The sequence below is a fragment of the Dromiciops gliroides genome, chromosome 5, assembly GCF_019393635.1.
Source record: "Dromiciops gliroides isolate mDroGli1 chromosome 5, mDroGli1.pri, whole genome shotgun sequence".
NCBI classification, from domain to species: domain Eukaryota; kingdom Metazoa; phylum Chordata; class Mammalia; order Microbiotheria; family Microbiotheriidae; genus Dromiciops; species Dromiciops gliroides.
In genome coordinates, this window is record NC_057865.1 from 55,743,072 (window position 1) to 55,768,244 (window position 25,173).

Here is a 25,173-nt window from a genome sequence, read left to right on the forward strand (position 1 = left end):
ACCACCATATTTTGTATTTTATACATATTGCCACATACCTCACCCCATCACATAAAATATCCTATTATGTCACGTAATACACAACACATTCCAACCCAATAGAATGCATCTGAATACATGCAAGACATGACATATCACTACATATATAATAATGCATAAGACAAACTTGACATAACTAAAATAGAACATTTAGCATGAAATAGCATAAACACATTTAGCTAGATGCTAAAAGGTATGCATATTAATGAATGTGACTATGCCTGGCTTCTTCCATTGTTCCCTGATGATCAAGAAAGAGCAGGTTATCAGTGATTTGACATCAAAAGGTGCTGTAGCTTACTGTAAGTAACCAACTCTCACCTTTACTCCTATACTCACCATTATTATCCTATGCTGTTCCATTTCTCTTGGCTGACTTAGTCACAAAGCTGGGTCAAAGTTCAATAGAAGTCTAGAAGGCATGGTTTGAAATATATTCAGAATTACCCAAAGTATAAAATACCATTCTCTTTAACTCATTTAAACCACCATCTTATGTACTAGCTTCACTCTCTTATCCAATCATAACTTCCCCTCAAACTCTCAAGATTCAAATTCTCTTTTTAATGGCCATGTGATTAATTCTATTAGATAGCATAGGAAAGTCTAGTGAACAATGAAACACAGCTTCAAATAACAGCCTGTTGTAGCTTGTGTTGATTTTCCTTCCTTGCATCCCTCCTCCTGCTCTGTCTGATGTAAATGGAAAGGAATGTGATTGGGCAGGTTCAAATATCCATCAAGTTCTTCCTCAACAAGTGCTTTGAGGAAATAAGGGGAAAAGCAATTGTGGTGTGGAATTCCTTTTGATCTCACCAAGAACATCTGTAATACTGAGCTTGGCTGCTCTCTACTTCTTCCCGATGCTCTCTGTTTTTCCTGGCTTCTTCCAATTCTGCTCTAATTTGTCTCACGCCATATGTATTATCTCTCAGTCTGTCCCACTTCCATGTGTGACTTTCCAAAGAGATTTTGGTTGACACTTTACTTTCCCCTGCTTGCAGCAACAGAGGAATTATGCCAATGGTTCACTTCTTGCTTCATGTCAGGAAAAGCATGGACTCTCAAAGTCAGGTTCTTCTTTCTTCACTGCCTCACCTGTGGGGAGAAAAACCCACCTCTAGTCAGAAATCTCTCTGAAGGCAAAGGAAGAGGAAACATGAGAACTTAGGAAAATATAGTTTCCTCAAGTCTCTCTATGATCATTTTACCATGGTGCTCCTGGGAGGCTTAAAATTTCAATTATACATAAGGGTGTGAGGAAGTCAGCTGGTCCCAGCTTTAAGAGCTGATTGTTAAATTTCTGGTATGAACATTTGCACCTCAATAATGAGCAGATGCTTGAAATCAGTGCTTAATTTATTGTTTGTTGATTATCCATACTTAAAGTGATGGAGAAAATGTTGATAATGTAGATAACCTTAAAAAGTGTGTTGTGGGTATTTTTTCCTCTAGAACCAGTTGTTAAATATTTAGTAGCACATCTCTAATTGCATATAATATGATATGATATGTATGTATATATGTATTAGTATGTACATACATATAACATTTATGTACCAGAAACATCACAATTGAAGAAACATAATAAGCATGACATAGAATGATATAACAAAATCGCTTAGCATGAATTTCTATGGATTGTCAGATATAACACAACACATTTAACATATAAAAGATACTCCCATAAATACGAAGACATGAGTGAAAAGAGTTGGTCCTCGAAAGCCCCAAACTTAATCACAATAAAAGGCTGTTTGATTATAAAAATCCAGTCCATGGATTTTTTTGTAAAGGTAATCATACCTTTACAAAACATCATAACATATAATGGACAGTATATAATATAAATGTCATAACATAAACACAAAATAAAGCCTAGAACATCATAGAACAACTTATAATATTACCATAAAGTATATAGTGGAAAAACATAATACACATATCCTGGTTGAATTGAATCATATAAGATACAAAATATAATGAGGCAAACTCTGCAAATAACACCCAACATGAGACATACAATTAATGGCATAGAGGTGGTATAACAGAACATTATCCTAATGCAAATATCACGTCATATGTAAGATAGAAAGCAAATACCAGACATAACACAAATGCATAAAATACATCATATACCAGATATATAACATATAAACATAATACATTATAACAAACTTGGGAGATATATATGTGTATGTATATGTATGTGTGTGTATACATAGATGTATATAAATGTATATGTGTATATATAGTGGGCATGCAGGTATATGTGTATATATGCACATATGTGTATATATGTGTGTAGATAGATTGTATGATCCCCATTTTGTACTTATGAGATTGTTTCAAACCCAAGGTAAGATTTTCTATTTATCTCTTATATTTCATATTATTTGATTTGGTCCAAATATCTTATTCTGTCATGCTCTTTTTTGAACCCTGATTCCGTTGCTTGTTTCTTTAGGTATCCCTTCCAGCATTGTGTGATCTGAAACCTTTGACCAGTATACCATTTATGGCTTTATTTAAGTAACTGGCAAAATGCTGAATACCACAGAAAACAAGCAAAAATTATTGAGACACTACACTGTACACCTAATTCCAAGCTGAAATCAAATCATTCACAATTACTCATTGGATTGACTGTTTAACCAGAAGTGAATCCACTCAGTTATATAATTGCCTAGCCTTATCTATCTTTTCCACAAAAATAAAATGACTTAATAAAATGTTATACTAAATCAAGGTAAATTACAGTTACATCATTCCTGTACTTGGCTAGTTTAGTAACCCTGACTTAAAAAAGTTAATTTTCTCCATATTTTTCCCCAAAGTTAGTATCAGCAGCTCGGCCACCATTTCTTTTCATACCCACATATACCATAACAAATCTTGGGAAATCAGTCATATCTTGTTATATCTCAACTTATCCTAACTATCAGTTATTTCTTAGCAGTTTTTTCTTTAACTTTCTAGGTTAAAAAATATTTTCCTTTGCTGGAAAACAGTAAAAGCAAAGTAAATATTGGGCATCTTCTCTCTATTATCAGTTGTCATCCATCCCATTTATCCCAAACAGCAGTTTTTATGCCTTTTTAATCAATAAAGCTAAAAAATCAATTCTGTGGTCTTCGGATTCCTTGCCAAGTTTAGCTAATACTGAGGTTTAGCATTCCTGTTCATTTTTACAGGACCCCCATGCATTTAAACCCATCCTATGTTACCCTTTGCTTTTATCTTTTGAATATTATTAAGAGTATAAAGGGAAGCTAAGTGGTGTAGTAAAGAGAGTCAGGAGGACCTGAGTTCAAATCTGGTCTCAGACACATAATATCTATTTGACCCATAGCAAGTCACTTAACGATGATTGCCTACACCCACCAAAAAAAAAGGTTAGAATAGGTTGATGTATGTATCAACATCATCTTTTCAGACAAACTCCTTTTTGTAGCATCTTCAAAATTCATTGTTGAGAGTTTCTAAGCCTGCCTAGGTTGATTTCTATAGAATCTCAGTCCCTGAAATCCTACTTATACTTGCTCTGAAGCCTCTAAAATCTCTTCTCTGAAAAGACCTGTTAAAATATTCCCTATTTCTCCCTCCTTTTTCATGAATTCTAAAATGAAGTGGTCACTCCTCCCCACTGTTTCCCTTCCTTTCCACCCTAGCAACCCTGTTGGTTAGAAACAGGCAATAAAAGAATCTCCTCCTTTAATCGTCCCCCCTTACCTTTTAAAAAAATTTTTTTTTTGTGAGGCAATTGGGGTTAAGTGACTTTGCCCAGGGTCACACAGCTAGTAAGAATAAATGTCTGAGGCCGGATTTGAACTCAGGTACTCCTGACTCCAGGGCCAGTGCTCTATCCACTGCGCCACCTACCTGCCCCCCCTTACCTTATTTTTAGGATTATTAACTGCAAAAGATAACACAAAAATACATATAACAACAAAAGTGATTGCTATAGCTGCTTCCAATCCAACATTAATCACCTTAACATTTCCCATTTAGCGACTCTGGTCCTCAAATCTAGTTTATCTATCCAAAGCCAATTGCAGATCCTATTTTAACTTATCTTTTAGTAGTCTATCATATCTTCAGTTGCCAACAACAGACTTTTCCAAAGACTACCCACCCCCCTTAATATTATCTGCACTCAAAAAAGAGAGAGGTGGAGAAAATGAGAATGGGCTCTTACATGATCTCTGTTAATTAAAACCAGTTATCCAACATTTCAGTGTTACTATAAGAAAAATAATCATCACATTCAAATCTTCAAACAGGTTCCCATCTTCCAATTTTAATAAATAGATCCCAATGCTAATGTTAATATTCAAACGGATTCACAATTTCATTGATTTAGATATTCCCATTAATGAATCATATCTCAACCATCCTGCCTATTCATCTTCCGTAACTTTGGGCCACGTCAATCCCATAAACTCATTTTAAGATGTCTGCCCAATGTGCCTGAGGCCTTCTTTGCCTCATCCTGACATCGCAAGGATGCCAGGGAAACACATTGGCTATCTACTGTTGCCTCTTACCCAATTCCAGCCCATTTTATCTTCCTATCATATAGTCATTTGTTATTTTTTACTCCTCATCTTCAGAATTTCCTGTTGATTATATGTTGTGGCCTGTTCACACCTACTCTTATTACTCTAATAAAATATGAAGTATAAAGATAAAAATTATTACTACCAATTATAGTCCAATCAGATTAAGCAGAAAGCATGTTCAAATTATTCAAATGGATGAGATACCCCATGCCCATGTCTCTGAATTCTGGAATTCTATGTTGGTTGCCATAAAAAATCATCACAGAAAACCTAGAATCAGATTTAGTGTGTATCACTTTGGCATAGGTGGGACCTGGTTTTCCCTATCAATTAAAATCAAATAAGCTACTAATCGTCAATTTCATCACAAATAGTGAAATAGATACAATTAGAATTATATAAAAGCTTATCTTCTGTTCTTTTTTATCATAAAAAGTATTTTATTATTTTCCAGTTACATGTAAAGATAGTTTTCAACATTTGTTTTCATAAGATCTTTAGTTCCATATTTTTCTCTCTCCCTTCCCTCCCCCCTCTAAAAGACAGAAAGCAATATGATATAGGTTGATCACATCAAACATATTTTTGCATTAGTCATGTTGTGAAAGAAGAATCAGAACAAAAGGGAAAAACCTCAAAAAGAAAAAAACAAAAGTAGAAACATTGTGGGTTCAATCTGCATCAGAATCCACAGTTTCTTTTTCTGGATGTGGAGAACATTTCCACATTAGTTATTTGAAATGTACTACTGAAAAGAGTCAAGTCTATCACAGTTGATCATCACACAATGTTGCTGTTACTGTGTACAATGTTCTCCTGGTTCTGCTTATCTCACTCAGAATCAGTTCATGCAAATCCTTCCAGGTTTTTCCTGAAATCTGCTTGCTCATCATTTCTTACAGGACAAGAGTATTCCATTACATTCAAATAGCCCAATTTGTTCAGCCATTCTCCACTTCATGGGCATTCCCTCAATCTCCAATGCTTTGCTACCACAAAGAGAGCTGCTGTAAATATTTTTGTACATGTTGGAACTTTTTCTCTTTTTATGATCTCTTTGGGATACAGACCTAGCAGTGATATTGCTGCTCAAAGGGTATTCACAGTCCCATAGCTTCCAAAATAGCTCTCCAGAATGGTTGAATCAGTTTACAACTCCACCAATAATGTATTAGTTTTCCAATTTTTCCACAGCTTCTCCAACATTATTATTTTCCTTTTTTGTCATATTAGCCAATCTGATAAGTGTGAGGGGGTACCTCAGAGTTAATTTAATTTCATTTCTCTAATCACTATTGATGGAGAGCACTTTTTCATATGACAACAGATAGCTTTGATTTCTTCATCATAAAACTGGCTGTTCATATCCTTTTGACCATTTCTCAATTGGGAAATGACTTGTATTCTATAAATTTTATTTAGTTCCCTATATATTTTAGAAATGAAGACCTTTATCAGAAACACTGGCTGTAAAAATTGTTTCCCAGCTTTCTGCTTCCCTTCCTAATTTTGGCTGCATTGCTTCTTTTTGTACAAAACATTTTTAATTTACTGTAATCAAAATCATCCCTTTTGCATTTCATAATTTTCTCTATCTTTGGTTTAGTCATAAATTGTTGTTTTCTCCATAGATCTGAGAGGTAAACTATTCCTTCATCTCCTATTTTGCCTGTGATATCATCCTGTATTTCTAAATCAAGTACCCATTATTAACCTTATTTTGCTATAGGGTGTTAAGATGTTGTTCTAGGCCTAGTTTCTACCATATTATCTTCCAGTGTTCCACAGCATTTTTTGTCAAGTACTGAGTTTCCTATCCAGAGGCTGGAGCTTTGGGGTTTATCAAACACTAGATTACAATAGTCACCTACTACTCTCTCCTTGTGCCTAACCTATTCCATTAATACACCACTCTATTTCTTAGCCAGTACCAAATAGTTTTCAAATGACTCTACTTTATGTGTATAACTTCAGATATGGTATGGCTAGCCCATCTACCTGTGCATTTTTTTCATTAGTTCCCATGATATTCTTGACCTTTTATTCTTTCAGATGAAGTTTGTTATTATTCTTTTACCAGCTCTATAAAATAATTTTTAGGTAGTTTGCTTGGTATGGCACTGAATAAGTAAATTAATTTAGGTAGAATTGTCATTTTTATTATGTTAGCCCATCCTATCCATGAGCAATTTATATTTTTTCCAATTATTTAGATCTGATTTTATTTGTGTGAAAAAATGTTTTGTGATTATGGTTCATTGAGTTCCTGCATTTGTCTTGGCAGGTAGACTCCCAAGTATTTCATATTGACTACAGGTTACTTTAAATGGAATTTCTCGTTCTATCTCTTGCTGCTGAGCTTTGTTGATCATATATAGAAATGCTGCTGATTTATTTGGATTTATTTTATATCCTGCAACTTTGCTAAAGTTGTTAATAGTTTCGAGTAGTTTTTTAGTTGATTCTTGCCTATTTTCCTCCTTGGCCTATTCTAATTCCTTTAATCCTTTTTCTTCTCGGATTGCTAAAGCTAACATTCTAATACAATATTAAATAATTGAGTGATAATAGACATTTCCTGTTTCACCCCTGAACTTATTGGGAATGCCTCCAACTTATCCCCATTACATATAATGTTTGCTGATGGTTATTAGAGAGATACTGCTTATTTTTTTAAGGAAAACTCCACCTATTCCTATGCTCTCTAGTGCTTTTATTAGGAATGGGATGCTGTATTTTGTCAAAAGCTTTCTCTTCACCTATTGAGATAATCATATGATTTGGGTTAGTTTTGTTATATGATGCGGTTGATTATGTTGATAGTTTTTCTAATGTTGAACAGGTCCTGCATTTCTGGTATAAATTCCACCTGGTCATAGTATATTATGCTGGTGATGAATTCCTGTAATCTCCTTGCTAATATATTATTTAAGATTTTTGCATCTATATTCATTAGGGAAATTGGTTTAAAATTTTCTTTCTCTGTTTTGGCTCTGCCTGGTTTAGGTATCAACACCATATTTGTGTCATAAAAGGAATTTGGTAGAATTCTGTCTTCACCTATTTTTCCAAATAATTTTTATAGTATTGGAATTAAATGTTCTTTAATGTTTGGTAGAATTCACTTGTAAACTCATATGGCCCTGGAGATTTTTTTCTTAGGGAGTTCATTGATGGCTTGTTCAATTTCTTTTTCTAAAATGATAAAAGCCTATTTTCCACAACAAATTTGCAACCTATCAGATCAATTTTAACCACATTGTTTGTGGGGGAGGATGGAAGAGATTAAATTAGATTAGAGAAGAGAAAATTCTGATTAATATAACCAAAATGTGAAATATAGAAAAATAGTTTTTCGGAATGAAGTCATTTGCCTGCTCATGATCCCATTTCAATGTATCAGTTAGCTGCTCATTTCTTAGTCCTCTTTTTAGACAGATATTTGCAATGCAGAGAAACATGTATCCTGATTAATAAGTAGCCTTGTAATATAATTAATTTAGGATCTGAAATTTACTGTCCTGTGCTGGATATGTTTAAGAAAGCAAGTCAGCTCATATTTTCTAATCCAAAACCAAATTCTTTATTTCAGAAGACAAATTACCTTCCAATTCAAATTAATCCTCTTCCCATATAAATACTGATATAATTTTATTTAGCCATTTTTTTTCTTCCACTAAAATGTGAGTATTCTTCCAATCCTTCAGTTGTAGGGTCAGAAAATTTATGTAGTTTCTAACTTCTCACTTAGTTCCCACTCTTCCATTGCCAAAGAAAGACATCAAACGTATCCCAAACCAAACCAACTCTCACACGCTGGTACACATACATTTAAATAGACATAAACATACACACTCAGATTAACACTGAACTCTAAAATCATTCCTAATAATCATTTGCTTAAAGGATTATACCAAGTCTTTTAGGCAAATATAAGCAGAGGCAGTGTCCCACGGGGATGAGTTTAGCTAGTGTTCCTTAATTGGAATCCAGCAGTTGTAAAACAGAATGTATTTATCAATTGAAAACCATCAAATCCTCTTCACCCTGCCAGAACATTCACCACTTTGAAAAAAAATCTTCTCTGGAGAATAACACCTGGAAACTCTTGCCTTTGGACAAAGATTAAAACCTTGCAATCAGTGCATATGTGTGTTTCACAGTCATTTTGACTTATCTGAAACATCACTTTTTGGTCTTCTATGGGTTTTGACCATTGACAATCCAAATCTCTCTTGTAGAGAAAGCATCTCAAATTTTTAACAAGCAACTCACTAAGTCTTGTGTCTCTGGGAGCCCCAATCTCTTGAGTTTTTCCACTGTGTTTCCCATACCCCAGCAGGATCCCAAGGCTTTCTTAACCTAATATATTATTCAGCATTGCAATATATCTAATTACTAGATTTGTCTCTTCAAAAGTCTTGTTCTTTAGACTTATGACTTCTTTTCTTCAGAAGGAGTTTCTTACCTCTTGACTCTGTTCTCTTACTGAGGTAGACTGTGTCAGCTCATTAGAGATGACAAATTAAAACCTTGCCCTCCTCAGAGGCAGAGGTTCCTCAAGTGTACTTGCTTCCACTCCTGACTTTCCCTTCATCCTAGAACTTTCTAGAATGCTCCAGAACATTCTACTTGTTGCCAACTGTTGTTAATATAATATCAACATTACATAGTCCCTTGAAGCCTTATGTGACATTCCCAAAGTAAGGTTGAAATGTCAGTGGTGATTCTTTCTGAGAAGATACGTTATCATCTTGTGTCTTCAAAAAACTCTTGACTCCTAGGCCCTCTAACTGGAAAGGGTAGAGGGTGGACATCTGGGAGCTCTTTCCAATCCTCTATTTAAGGAGTCTTAGACAGACACACCTCATAACTTCTCACCTGGCTGCTCCTCTGGACTTGTTCAAAATCTCTAGAAACTTAACTCCCTGAAAGATCAAATCAGCTTTGAAACTCATACCTCCTTATTACCCTGGAGAGGAGAGAGTGGACATCCGGGAGAGTCTGGGGCAGACATTTACCATTTTTCAACTGGGTGTAGGACACTATTATTCCCCCATGCTTGGAATTGTCCCTTTCTTCATTTCTCCTTTTCAGTCTGTTTTTGAGAGCAGGGACTTTTGCCTTTCTTTGTATCCCCAGCGCTTGGCTCAGTTTATTGACTGACTGACCCAAGTGAAGGAAGTATTATCCTCTGAAGCTTCCTTATGTCATTCTTCCTAAATTTCCCAAGCTATTCCTCCCTGCTCAGTCAAACTCCATGGACATATTGTCAACAAAATGATCCCTTATCTCTTCTAACTTCATTACTAGCTGATGACAAAAGCAAGTTCATTTCTTTTGTTTTTCTCAATATCCTTAAATAACCAGAGTAGAACCTAGAGATAATTTTTATCAGCTAATATTAACCAGTAAAAGGTTGATCTCTGATCCTCTGACCTCAACCTTTGATACATCCTTGTTCCTTTTATAACAGTTCCTTGGATAGTATGTGCCTTTCTCCATCTTGCTTTTTTCCCCAGTTGGGGTTAAGTGACTTGCCTAGGGTCACACAGCTTGTGTCTGAGGTTGGACTTGAACTCAGGTCCTCCTGACTCCAGGTCCAGTGCTCTAGCCCCTGTGCCACCTAGCTGCCCTTCCATCTTGCTTTTTTAAAGCCTTATTTTCTTCTTCAAGGTGACTTACTAGTATTTTTTGGTAATCTATCTGGTTCCCGACCTCACTTTCTTCTTTTCCATTGTTAAGTATTCCTTCCTTCCAAATGTCTTTCCATATTTCTGGTGACCTGCTCTGAAACACTGCCAGACTAACAAACCTGCAATACGATTTTTCCTTTTATTACTCAAGTTGTAAAGGCTTCAATGTTTATCAAATAAACTTTCTAATTCCTTAAAACCTGATCCAGAATAGAGAATGGAATGTTAAATGAGAGAGTCTCTTTTCCCCAAGGGTTTAGGATCTATCCTACATGTTAACTTTTTAAAGGTAGACTGTGGGTCTCCATTTACCTCATTTGAAACTTGAATCCCTGCCCTAGGTATATATTACAGCAATTAAATATATTCTCAAGCATTTTTACAATAGATATGACATTCTAGACACTCACTAAGTCTCCTAGGCTCTTCATAAATTCAACCAGCCAGTCAAAAAGCATTCAGTATGTACTTACTATGTTCCAGGCACTCTGGTCCACTCAGCTCACAGCTTTAAAGTTGGCACTCAGGTGATCCCCATACTGACCTTTTCCAGTCCTTAGTCAAAGTCTTTGGGACATAGAGTAACTTATGTCTTCAGAAACTAAAATGGAATTTAATTCCCCCATCTGGTTTGGCCCTACAAAATGAAATAGTCTCAGGGGACCAAAGACAAATTTTAAACCTCCCTCCCCAGCACTCACCCTACCCTGCTCACAGATGTTATCTGTCTTCTGGAATACTCATGAATATTCTGCTTTGGGCTGACAATTGTTTCGAAATAACCTATTACCTTGAGGTTTATGTGACATCCCCAAAATGAGACTGAGCTATTGTAGTCCCTAGGAAGTGGGAGAAACACTATAATTCATCCATTGTAATTAAATTGAAATTGTTATGTCAACTTCTCCATTTTCTTATTGAGTATTATATCTATCACTGATTCTGTAAAGACAGTTTCCCCTAGCATGGTCTCTGGCATTATGCATAATATGAGAATGAATAGGAAGTAACTGACATTTTCATCTCCTTTTGTTCTAGAATATGGCTATAGCACTGCTGCTGTTTTACTCATCACAGTGGGTTCTATGCTTGGAACAACTCTCATTCTTTTCAGCAACTGTGAGGAAAACTACAAGCTTGTTTTACAACTCTTTGTGGGGTTAGCTGTTGGAACCCTTTCTGGTGATGCCTTGCTTCATCTGATTCCTCAGGTAACTACCTTATTTCCAATTCTTGTTTCCTTTTTTAAAAATTAGCTCCTGGAGAAGCAATAGCCCTTTTTTTAAAGCCTCAGCAGGTTATTCAGATAAACAAATTCAATGGCAAATGATGTCCTGATGAACAGAAACCTTTTTGCTCTTTTCACATTGGTAGGGGAGGAGAGTAAAGTGACCATGGAAGCCCTTTATTACCTTACCCTGATTTTTCTCAGTGAACAGGACAGGACTTTGAACAAATGGAAAGTAAATTCTTGGTCCTGTCTTTGTCTGGAGTAAGCTGCACAATCTATTGGCAACATTGTGAGTCTCCCAGAATCTTTCATCAGATAACCTGAAGAAAAGCACTCTCAAGGTTCTTTGCCTAGTACCAATTGCAGCACTTCCACATGTAGACTGCCTTATGATCCACCCAAGGAGGAAAATTGCCCAGAAATACCCCCTTATAGGACAATATGGACTCTGTCCTTTAAGAGCTCGGATACTTTGGACACAGTAGCTCTTTAGTCAATTATTAATTAATTAATTAGTCAACAAGTCATTATTAAGTGCTTAACATCAGATTAACAGACTCCAGGAATAGTCAAGCATCTTGGGCAGGCTCTGCCAGCTCCTTCCAAATGCTAATGGCATTAAGTACTTCTCATCTGGTTGATCCATTTGTGAAGAGTTTGGTCATACCCTTCTGTGATGAACTAGCTGAGGTGGCAGTGGATACTAACCTAGCCATGCTCATCTAGCAAGAATATTAAGACCTACCTTTGGCCATGGCCAAAGTATAAGTCGTACCTTCTAGTACAGAGAGGTAGGGATGCAGCATGTTGTGATTAGAAGTTCATCTTCTAATCAGGAAGACCTGGAGTTAAGTCTCATCTCTGACATATTCATTGTGTGCCTGGATGTCAGCTTTAAAGGACAGGTACTAGCCAGATTCCCTTAATGTCCATATTTGGCTTTGTCATTCTATGTCTGTCCTAGAGACACTAACATGCTGTATGCTGCTATAGGAAAAAGAGTACAAGTAACCATATGTCAATAAGACCCTTCCAAAAAAGGACTACTGGGTATATTTATTTTCTACTTAAATTTGGTATTAAGTGATTAGCCTTACAACTGTTTCAATTGCCACAAAGGAAGACTAACAATGTAACATACATTACTTCTCTCTTCTAGTAGAATCTAAGTTCCTTGAGGGTTGGGACTTTAATTTTTTCTTTATATCTCCAATATCTGCTAGAATTACTGGCATTTAATAAATATTTGCTGATTTGAATTAAGTAAAATTGAATCATCATATACCAACCACTTCTCCTAGATCAATATGGACATGAAACAAATTGCTTTACTCAAAAGAACTGATTGGGCAAATTAAAACGGCACTGATTTTGGGGAGAGAACTCAACTAAAGGACTGGGAAGGTAGAGGAAAGATAATACCTAGCAATGTAAAGCTGAGGAATGATTCTCCTTATTATAGATTCAATGTCTAAACTGGTCCCCTTGTTTCTTTTCCATATTGTTGTACTTAATGCTTACTGAACCTTATGGTACAACTGGAAACATTCCATCAGAACATACTGGTCTTGAGAGCTCAATGGAATGTTCGTGGGTTTTCCCAGCATGCAAATTGGATGTATTCAGCAACTGGGTCTATCATTGATATTTAAATAAAACAAAAGCCATTCATTTCTGCCTGTTTTATGTGCCTGTGTTTCTAGATTCTTGGCTTACATAAGCAGGAAGGACAAGAGTTGGGACATTTCCATGAAGGGAAAGAATATATTTGGAAACTATTGGGATTAATTGGAGGAATCCATGTATTTTTTCTGATAGAAAAGTGTTTCCTTCTTTTCATATCACCAAATGCCAAGGTAAATTTAAAAAAAACATTTGTCATGCCCCTTATTGTGGGATTTTATAATTTTTATCTGATGTATCATTCTTTTTTTTTTTTTTTTACAAAAACATAAAATGTTAGAGCAGGAAGGAGTCTTAAAGAGAATCTTGTCTAACTTCCTCACTTTATTTATAAGAAAACTGAAGCTAAGAAAGGAAAACTGACATGTCCGTGGTTTCAGGTTAGTCAATGGAAGAGCCAAGGTTAGAACAGAAACCATTCCACACTATCTTATTTTGGGAAAATGGTATATAAGTGGTGAATTAGCCCTATTTTCTGGACCACTAAGATTATTACAAACTGCAAGTTCTTCATAAATTAGTGCTTGTGTTTAAACATCTAGAAAAGGATGAGTCTTTGTTTAAATATTTATAGAAGGGCAGTGATAAAGATGACTATGGAGTCCAGAACTGGTTTCAAGTCCTGTCTCTTAGAAGTAATGGATATATGATCTTGGGCAAGTCATTTAACTTTCCAGTGTTCTAGTCAATTCTCTAAGACTATTTAGGTTAGAGAGCAAGTGGGCAGCTGCTTATTTGCATTAGAACTCATTTTCCCTTAGAATTCCCTATTAAATCCCAGATCCCATCTAGACAACAAGGACACTTAATAAAATTATTATAGTCAGTCATCAAAAGGTTTCCCTGGGTGGTTTAGAAGCTGGAACACATTACATGTTTGACTCAGAGAATCAATAATTACTTTATGAGGAATGAAGAATCTGAATGCATAAGCAACAGTCAATGATTAATTTCCTAAGGAAAAATGCAAAAATGCACCAAATATCTGTGACTTTTCTATTTGAAGGAAATTTATAAATGAAATCATAGTGAAATCATGGCACAGTTAAAATTTGAAGACCTGAGTTGAAATTTTTGCTGTGCCACTACTTGGGCAATCTTGGGCAGCTTAGCTACCAATATAGCCTCAGTTTTGTCAACTATAAAATGAGATATTAGACTAGATGACTTCTGAGGTCCCTCCTATCTCTTCATCTATGATCCTGTAATCTCAGAGAATAGATCTGTGGAAAAATACAGAACCAATAACCTCTCAGAATTGGAAGGGATCTTAGGGGTCATTTAGTTCAATTCCCTACATGAAGCCAGAATTTCCTCCACAAAAATCCTGACAAGTGGTTATGTAGCCTTCACTAGGAGATTTCCAAAGACAGAACAATATTAGTAGATCATTCCATTTTGGAATAGCTCTAACAGTTAGGAATACTTTTCTTATCAAAACTTGCTTCCTTTTCATTTCTATTTCTAACACAGAGACCATGCAAAACAAATCTGATCTCTCTTTTACATGGTGAGCTTTGAAATACTCAAAGAAGGCATTCATGCTCACCTAAGTCTTCTCTTCTCCAGGGAAATATCCCTAGTTTCTTTAAGTGATCCTCGTACGCAATTTCTTGTCCCCTCACCATCTTAGACATGCTGTCCTAAATGTGCTCCAAGTTTACAATATCCTTCATAAATTGTGGTACCCAGAACCAAACACAGAATTGCACTAGTATTATCCTGACTAGGACAGAGGACGGTGCTTCTATCACCTCTCCAGTTCTGGCCACTCTGCTTACTAATGCATTCTAAGTTGGTTCACTTCTTTTTCATTGCTATATCATACCATTAGTGTATATTGAATTTGCAGTCCAATTCTATGCTTAAATGCAAAATGAGTTGACCATCTCTTTATCTCCAAGGCTATGGTAAAATGAAGAGGTACACTATGCAGCTTTTAACAATTAAGACTAGTCATGTAAATCAAATGTATGGTTTCAGGTAGATAATGTGTTGTTTTTCCTCATGACATAAGTTATGGAAATAAAATAGCCACTTGGGGGATATTAAAAATCTGTGTGTACGTTTGTGTGTTTTTGTTTTTGTTTTTGTGGGGCAATGGGGATTAAGTGACTTACCCAGGGTCACACAGCTAGTAAGTGTCAAGTGTCTGAGGCCGGATTTGAACTCAGGACCTCCTGACTCCAGGGCCGGTGCTTTATCCACTGCGCCACCTAGCCATCCCGTGTGAGTGTGTTTAAGCTCAGCAAGACTTGTATTACCTAGCCATCCAAATACCTTATTAATAGCTTATACTTACATAGTTCTTCTTCACTCATACATTCGCTTATTACAGCCTCAAAACAGTCCAGTCAGGCAGGTGGCAGAAGTGTCATCCCCATTTTGCTGTTGACTGTAAGGCCCATCCATGTTGAGTAAGATGTGGAGCTGGGATTCAAACCCATTTTCTCTGACTCCTGAGCTTCATCTCTTCACACTGTTCCTTAGAACTTCGACATTTTCCTCACCTTCAATGGTTCTGATATTCATGGGTGACCTAAATAAAATATCATGGCTATAAAGAAGCATTAATTAGTGTTGTAGAGACAAATAACATTTCAAGTGCAGGTTTTCTTTCCCACTTTTATTTAAAGTGTTTCTTGGCTCGCAGGATGATTCCTCTGGTCTCCTATGGTAGAGAGAAAAGGTAAGGGTGAAACTCTTTTGTGACATCCGAGAACCAGTGAAATATTTTAGGGAAATGACATCTAGTCTAAGGGAAGAATGGGAATATGGCTGAGAGAGAGTCATGACAGTTCAGGACATTTAACACTTTAGCCTTAACTGAGATTGTCTCTGTGTTTCCAAGTTTCCTCTGAATGGACTCCCTGGAAGAATTATGCTTTAAAGCCTAATTGTATAGAATGAAGGGCTGTCAATATTTCAATAGTAACCCTGTTTTCATTTTAATTTGCATAAGTTTCTTTGTTTTCTACATGGTGAGCTTCAACTTTAATTTGTGTTATTTGGATATGTCTGTCAAAAACCACACAAATTATGAGCTTTTAGCAAGTATGGTTGTTGAACAAGCCCATTCTTTTTGCAGACAATGTAAAAACCCACTGCTGTTCCTGTCCTTCTTAATCTCAACTAGCAATTTTCAGAGTTTAATTTCAAAAGCCTCCAATTGCCTTGAAATTGTGAGGATTCATGCCTAATTTTTCAGATTAAACTTGGAGGTTTAGAAGCCAAAGTTCATTAACAAATTTTTATCAATGCTAGAACATTTCCAAGGGCTTTTGTTCTCTAGTGGATCACTTTCCAAGACAACAGAAATGCTAATTCTGAGCATGAAATTGGCCAACGCTGCACCTGCATTTATCTAGCTCTGGCACTAACGGAACATCCTCATCCTCCAACAGGGCCTATCTCTAGTAAATGGGCATGTGGGTCACTCCCATGAGCTTGCAGTGGACACTGATTTAAATGACCAATCAGGCAGAGATAAATCCACTTCAACTATCCAGTTGGTAGGTCATCGGTCTCAAATATTTCTTTGACTTGATTTTCTTCTTTCCTCTTTACCTCAATGAAAAGATAGAAATCAGTAGAACATCTAAATGTGATTCTCACTGATGATTTGTCTATTCTTAATCTTGACAAGTGCTTCTCAGAAAGAACTGCCAGACACCTGGAAGTTGTTTTGATATGCAAGAGACATTTTTTTTTCCTCTTTTACAGATTCATATCACTGTTATCTGTACAAATAAGGAACAGATTGGCTGTGTGTACTTTTTCTGCCTGTTCAAAGGAATCTGTTGATGATTTCAGGAAGAAAGGTCATTGAGACCTTTTTGTCTTCTAACCTAAGTGGCCTTAAGCCATGACTGGTTAGCAGTAAACAGATGTTTGGGGAAGGAATAAATGAATGCATCTTGTCATAGGTGCTAATTTCTTAAAAGGAGAATGGGTTCTGACCAATGAGATGCTTTCTAGGAGTTCTAACCAATGAGATGCTTTCAATGAGAGGAATTTCCCATACAGAAAATCTCTGCCAGAAGTTAATTAAGCAGCAGCAAAGAAGGAATAAACATATTTGAGAATTTTTTTAGAAATTACTAATGTTGGAAAACACTTGCCTTGGATAACTGTGGCTTTTAGGGTAGTATGTCCTCAAGAAGAGGTATTAAACGTACATTAACTTGAACTGGATTTAAGCAAAATTTTAATCATCTTCCCTAGGAAATATAAGGTCTACCATTATTCAAGAAACATGCACAAGGAAACTCAGTTTTAAAAAAATGAAGCCCAAGTGTACTTACTATTTGAATACATTTAGCGTGTGATTTTTGTTTGTTTGTTTGTTTGTTTGTTTTGCAGGGCAATGAGGGTTAAGTCACTTGCCCAGAGTCACACAGCTAGTAAGTGTCAAGTGTCTGAGGCCAGATTTGAACTCAGGTCCTCCTGAATCCAGGGCCGGTGCTCTATCCACTGTGCCACCTAGCTGCCCCTAGTGTGTTTTTGGAAGAGGTAGAGACCCACTTTGTCCTAGAAGCATAAAACTTATTTACATTCCAACTTCATTCCTTCTATATCAGTGGATTGATTGAGGTGCCAAGAGGTATTTAAACAGAATTCTGATGCTATCTCAATATATTTGCACTATATGAATACTTTATCCCTTCCTTTTGGTCTATAAATTTTAAGGCCAACCAAAAGCTAAATCAAAATGATATGAATTACTAGGATTTTTTGATAGGATCCAATTTCCTCTTCTGTTCAGAACTGGGTAGGCAGAATGAGGAATATGAGCAATTCTTTGCAGCCAATGATTAGTCTTGGATATTTACCTATTAGTTCTTTCACATGCTGTGTCAGAAAAGACTGTATAAGGAAAGTGGAATAAATACTAGGATTCCTGTCATTGGGCTGAATCACAGATACTGTTGTTTATGTCCTGAGAGTTAAAGAGTATTATTTCCAATGTGCCAAGGGCCTGTGGTATACTTACCCCACAGGAGAGTTATAAGAAAAATGCTTTACAAATTGTAAACATGAGTTATTTTTCAGTCATTCTGAATGGACCTTTTAGATTATCCAATTTCACAGATCTCTCACCAAAATAAAACATGATATTGCAGGAAAATTCCCTTTGACACATGCTGCTTCTCGGATAAGTGAGAGACTTTCCTTGTAGCATCTGGATTTGGCCAAATCTGTCCATGGCATTATATTTTACTTTGTCTGGAACAGACAATGTGCCAATGACATTTGGAGTCATCTTCATAGTGGCCAAGTTGAGTAAAAAATAGGTAAAAAATAGACTCTTCATATTATCCAATAATTACCTGGGGAATAGAAATGGAGAATGACTGACCTGCCAATGAGCTATGAGTCAGTCACAGAAATGAGATCCTGCAACCTTGATTCATGATTCAATGTTCAATTTCAAACCCTCGCTGATCTGAGACCTGAATGGCTGAAGGCAAAAAACTCTGCCATAAACAAAGCTGTATCTTCTCTCCCAAGACCATTGGTGTACCTTGTTACTCAAACAAGATTAAATTACTGAATGGCAAAGAAACAGATGCAAAATGATCTGCTACTATGAACAAAATCTGATATGCATGTATCACTTCTCCATGCAAAATATATCTTATATCTGAAGGTCACTAAGAGAATCTTGGCCAACACATAGGAGCAGCACAAATTGTTTTGACAATCTTCTCTATAACCTTTCAGTTTCATGAATGCTTCCATAATTTAAGACTATCCTAAATCACAAACCACTTCAATGCCCTGTAGCCATCCTGTGGAATAATTTGCTATGCAGAGTGCATTTATAAGCAAATATATCTCTGTTTTCAGCTCTTCAATCCTAGCTTTCTAAGTTAATCACTTAAATGCAAATGATTTAAGATGTACCTATGCTGTTAAAATGACTCTTCAACAACTGTAGCACTTTTTTTTTAACTTTTGAATAACACTGATAGAAAAAGCCTTGTCTTTTATTGATTACTTTTTGTCCCAAACAGAAAAGTTCTGAAGATTCAGAGACAGCTGAAATTCCAATAGATAGTCTGACTGCCTCAAATGGAAAGCGTAAGTACTGTGGGAAATATTTGCTAATTAAAACTAAAGTGGGAAGAAGGGAGAGAACAAGCATTTATTAATCTCTTAACATATACCAGACACTATGCTGAGTGCTTTACAAATATTACCTCACTTGATTTTCAGAAGATAAAACCCAAAGTTAAATTTTGTCAAGACTGTATTTATATCATTTTACACCTGACTGTCATGCCAGTTTTATAATTAATCTTCAAAGTCTCAAATCCAAGTACCTCCCTAAACTAATCACTGATATTAAAGTTATGCCATTCTCCCCAGATCTTATTCTCCTTATTAATCAGTGAACCTCTCAACAATTATTTATTAAACATTTACTATGTCCCAGAAACCTGTGCTAGTTGCTGAGAATACAAAGACGGAAATGAAATAGTCCCTGCCCTCAAGTTTATATTCTACAGGGGGAGACATTTTATAGGGATATTTTCAGTCTTTTTCCTGAGAAGAATATATTTGTGCTGTCTCAGCACCTTTAAAAATAATGCTTGAAGTATTTTTGTCCAGTTGTTTCAGTTACATATAACTCTTTGTGACCCCATTTGGGGTTTGTTTGGGTTTTTTTGGCAAAGTTAATGGAGTGGTTTGCTATCTCCTTCTCTTCCTCATTTGACAGATGAGAAAACTAGAGCAAATAGGGGTAAATGACTTGCTCAGGGTCATACAGCTAGTAAGTGTCAGAGGCTAGATTTGAACACATGAAGATGCATCTTCCTGACTCTAGGCATGACACTCTATCCACTGCACCACCCAGCTGTCCCCACAAAAAGTGAGTCTTATACATACATATATACATACATGCATACACACAAATGTATATGTATATATGTATACATATATGTGTATCAGTGAGAACTTCTAAATACCAATTAGTGCTCATCTATTGTCACAGCCTACTACAAATTCTTCTCAGAAGTCTATGTCATTGGCTCAGTGGATAGAGTTCTGGGCCTGGGGTCAGGAAGACCTGAGTTCAAATCTGGCCTCAGACACTTACTAGCTTTGTGACCCTGAGCAAGTCACTTAATCTCTGTTTGCCTTAATCCACGGGAGAAAGAAATGGCAAACCATTTTGGCCATGAAAATCTCATGGACAGCATTGGCATGCTATAGTACATAGGGCCATGAAGAGTCAGACATGGCTGAACAACAATACCAACAACACAATTCAAGTTGGCTTAGTTTTAATAAAAAAAGTCTCATTTTTTGGATTTCATTTTAGAACACATTCATTTTTATTCATTTTTAATCTCACCTTTTCCATTAGCCTACTTTCCTTATTTCGGAATGCACAATTTCTAGGAAGATAACTGTTTGTGATTTATTATGGGACTGCTACATGCAAGGAAATTTGACTTGCATTGTAGGAGATACAGAGATGATTCTGGCTCTGGCTCTGTTTTCATGAAGCTTATGGCCTACTAAGCAAAAAAAAATGGCACATAAGTAAATTGTGATAAGAACATGTGTAATGCAAAAAATATGAAAACTACAAATGGTGTACTCTGGGATGGTAGGAAAGGGAAGGAAAAATTGTGCCTACCTGAGGGTTCTCAATAGGTTTTGAGTAGTGGTTCTCAGACTTTTGGGGCTCAATGTTCCTTGGATTTTAAAAAAGTTACTGAAGCTCCCTTTACACTCTTAAAATTATTGGGGTGGGGGCAGCTAGGTGGCGCAGTGGATAGAGCACCAGCCCTGGAGTCAGGAGTACCTGAGTTCAAATCTGGCCTCAGACACTTAACACACACTTACTAGCTGTGTGACCCTGGGCAAGTCACTTAACCCCAATTGCCTCACTAAAAAAAAAAATTTATTGGGGTCTCCAAATACCTTTTGTTCATAATGCAATATATTTATCCATATGTACCGTAATGAAAATTAAATCATCATCTTATTTTGAAAAGAATGTTGACCTCATGCATCCTCTAAAAGGACCTCAAGGATGCTAGAGAGTCTCTAGACCATACTTTGGAGCACTGCTGATTTAGAGCTGGAAAGGACACAAGTCTCATCAAAGCCCCTCACTTTACAGATGAGAAAAATGAAGTGTAAGGGATGTTAAGTTATTTTCCAATGGTCACACAGCCAGTAAGTGGCAGAGCCCAAATCCCTACCCAAGTTGTTGGGTTCCAAAACTAAGGCTTCTCAGAGGAACATTTGAAGTAAATTTTGAAAAGTAGAATTTCAATGGGAAGAATAAGAGAGGAAGAAAAGGCCAGTGTTACTGGAGGTAAAATCTTGACCAAAAAAAGAGGCAAGAAATGATAGGATTTGTTTGGGAGAATGAGAATTTATTGAGTTACATTTTCACATAGGGTCTACAAGGGGGAGTAGTGAGAAATAATGCTAGGAAAGGGTTGAAGCAAAACTAGGGAGAGTTGTCTGTACAAGACTGAAAGTTCCATCTATACCATAAAGAGTGGAGAATTATTAGAGATTTTTGAATGGAAGAATGATCATAATTCCCTCTCTTACCAACTCTCTAACTCTTTTTGCTCTTTACCCCCATTATGTTTACTCAGTCCCTCCCTAGTCTTCTACTCCATCAGCAGAACATTAAGTATCCTGATCACACTTCTCTCCTTGTCCACTCTTAGCTCAACGATATATGAACTTTCCTCCATCATTGAATCTCTTAACCTCTTGACATCTTCTGAAAGCATGGAGCTCCAGGTGACTCCTGTAATCTGTCTTCTGTATTCCTAATCCCAGGTACTACTGGAGAAAACCAAGAAGGAATGCTAAATTGGCTACAAGTTTATGCTACCTAACTGCATTTGAGCCTTCATTGATACTTAGCAGTACTTTTATTCATCTGTCATATTTCAAAATGTAGCTTTTCCAAAATTATTCATCTGTCCTCTCATTTTCAACTCCCCCTCTTCTGTTTTTGCTCTCAGTGGATGACTTCATCTCTTACTTTATTGAAAAGATTGGGGCCATCTGATAAAAACTCCTTACATTTCCTCCTTATATGTAAACCTTTCAGTGTCTTCAATTCCTCTAACTTCCCCCCCACCCCAGGATTAGAGGGACCATTTTATGTCAAGATGAATCTGTACCCCCACCTTGATCCCATTCCTTCCTCCTTTCTCTATGACCTTGTCATATCAGTAATACCCCATTCCATGTATCTTCAGTGTCCTGATTGTCTCCTCCCCCACTGTTTATAAAAAATGTCCATGTCTTCCCAATCATATAAATAAACAAAACCTCTCTCCTAGATCCTCATACTTTCAAGCTTTCATTCTATCTTCTTCCTCTCCTTCACTGCCAAATTACTAGCAGTAATGAGCTATACTTACTGCCTTGACTTCCTCAGTATCCATTCTCTCCCTACTTCCTTGCAATGTCTTCCACCCATATCACTCTACTGAAACTGCTCTCTCTAAAGTTCAATGATCTCTTTATTACCAAATCCAAGTCATCTAAATTATTCATTTAACTTCTCATAGAACCTTCACCCCACTGTCAATCACTTCAAAGTTGTTTCCCTTATCATGCAATCTATACATTATTCCTCTTTTATCAGTCTTTAAACCAAAGGAAAACTACTGTCTGTTTTCTCTTCCTATGCTGGGGTTACCAATAATCATATAAGATCGATAAGGTATCAAACTGATTGCCTTTTCAATGAGGAGGGTAGGGAGGGAAAAAGACAATTTGGAATTCAATTTTCAAAACACGTGTTGGGGCAGCTTGGTGGCACAGTGGATAAAGGACTGACCCTGGATTCAGGAGGACCTGAGTTCTCAGACACTTGAAACTTACTAGCTGTGTGACCTTGGGCAAGTCACTTAACCTTCATTGCCCAGCAAAAAACAAAACAAACACACACACACACACACACACACACACACAAAACCACATGTTAAAAATTGTTTTTATGTGTAATTGGGGAGAATAAAATACTAAATAGTGAAAAAATCTATAGGGAAAGTTTAGATTGACAATTACATTATGTTTATGGGTATAGGGACATGGCAAGGAGTGGGTAGGCAGGAAGGAATATTGGTAATATTTAAAGGTTGTATCTTCAAAAGCTCTCCATCTCAGGTGATGTTTGAAATAAAAATATTTGTAGTATCCCATTCTTAACCACCCATTCCAACTGCCGTTTCCCAAAGGTGATTATGGAAGTGCACCCAAATATGCTGTTTTAATGTGTATTGCTTCATAAATTTTGTAAGACTGAACTTGAATATCCTCTATATAGTCCCCTTTCTCAAAAAAATAGAGAAAAGTAAAAGAAATATCAGCCACATTTCTCAGTAAAAAAGAAAAAGTAAAGGTTCTGATGCATGTTCTAAAGATGTGGATCTTCACATCAGATCCTAATGACACATGGACATTTTATAGGAAACCAAGAAACTTAACTTGGAGTGGATTATTTGCTCATAACCTTTTCTGAATTGAGAATTACTTTTACAATATAAGCAAAGTATAACCCAAAAGAAGATTCTCATGTACAAATATTATTGAATCAGAGAACTAAAGAGTTGATAGGGACTTCAGAAGCCTTGTGGTCTAGCCCATAATTGAATTAGAGTACCTACCATATCATACCCAATAAATTACATTGATTTGGCTTTAAAGGCGCCCCCTTCCAAGTAATGAAAAACTTTTTGCCTCCCACTGTTTATATGCCATTTCCTGTTGGATTATAAACTTTTTGAGGATAGGAACTCTGTTTCTTGTTGATCTTTTTATCTCCAGTGCTTTTTCACAGTGCTTGGAATATAGTAAACACTTAATGCTCATTAACCTGACTTAGTAACAGGCAGCTACTCAGTAACAGGCAGGATAGAGCATTGTACTTGAGGCCACTAAGAGTTAAATTCAGTCTTTCCTCAGATATTTACCTGATATGTGATCTTGGGTGTATCATTTTATTCCTCCCAATCTTGGTTTTCTACTCTGAAAAACTGAGATAATAAGTGAAGCAATTCCATCACAGGGTGTCTGTTAGGATCAAATGAAATCATGCATGTAAGGAGTTTTTCACATCTTTAAGTGCTTTGTAATGGTCTATACAGAGACAGTGTGGTATGTTAGAGACAGTCTTAGAGTTAAAAAAGGCCAGGGTTCAAGTCTTACATCTGACTCATATAGTTGTGTGTTTCTGGATAAGTTGGTTAACCTCTCAATGACCCCACCACCACTACTAAGACTGGAAGCTGCAAAGCAGGTGCCAGTCTGCATTAGCAGAGAAAGGTTGCTCACACGGAGTTCCCTATTCTAAGAAAATCAAATGTCAATTTAAAAAAACAAATCCAGTTGATGAACTAATATTTGTCACTCTATGCTCTAAAACTACAGATAACACTACAGTGATGGTTCAAATTGTCTTTGAACACTGATAGTAAAGATTTTGCAAAAACTTTTTTTTTTTTGCAGGGCAATGAGGGTTAATTAACTTGCCCAGGGTCACACAGCTAGTAAGTGTCAAGTGTCTGAGGCTGGATTTGAACTTAGGTCCTCCTGAAACCAGGGCCAGTGCTTTATCCACTGTACCACCTAGCTACCCCCAAAAAACTCTTTTTACACATGTTTATTAAGGACCACAAATCTCAACATAGGCAAAATACAAGTCACCAACTTATCTTAATATGTAGTAATACACTCAAAAATACCTCTTTCTCTAGACTGATGATAAAATATTTTGACCTAATTCCACATTTAAAAAGAATAATACAAGCTTGAGGTATCCACATTAATTCTGAAAATTGGCAGGGAAAACTTATAAGCTTGGAACATTACTGGACTGGAGAAGTTTCCAGACAACTGATATAAGGACTGTCCACATAAAATGATTAGGAATTTGTTCTGTGTATCTCTGTGTCCTTCAACAACA

At 36.4% G+C, this 25,173-nt stretch overlaps 1 protein-coding gene across 1 annotated transcript in view; it reads left to right on the plus strand.

Annotated features, from left to right (window-relative positions):
* SLC39A12 (solute carrier family 39 member 12) overlaps nt 1-25,173 on the plus strand; it is a 115,242-nt gene that overhangs the window by 56,539 nt on the left and 33,530 nt on the right. The window contains 4 exon segments of the mRNA XM_043967509.1: nt 11,336-11,508; nt 13,232-13,384; nt 16,616-16,723; nt 19,229-19,295. Of these exon segments, the coding sequence (XP_043823444.1) occupies nt 11,336-11,508; nt 13,232-13,384; nt 16,616-16,723; nt 19,229-19,295 (501 nt within the window).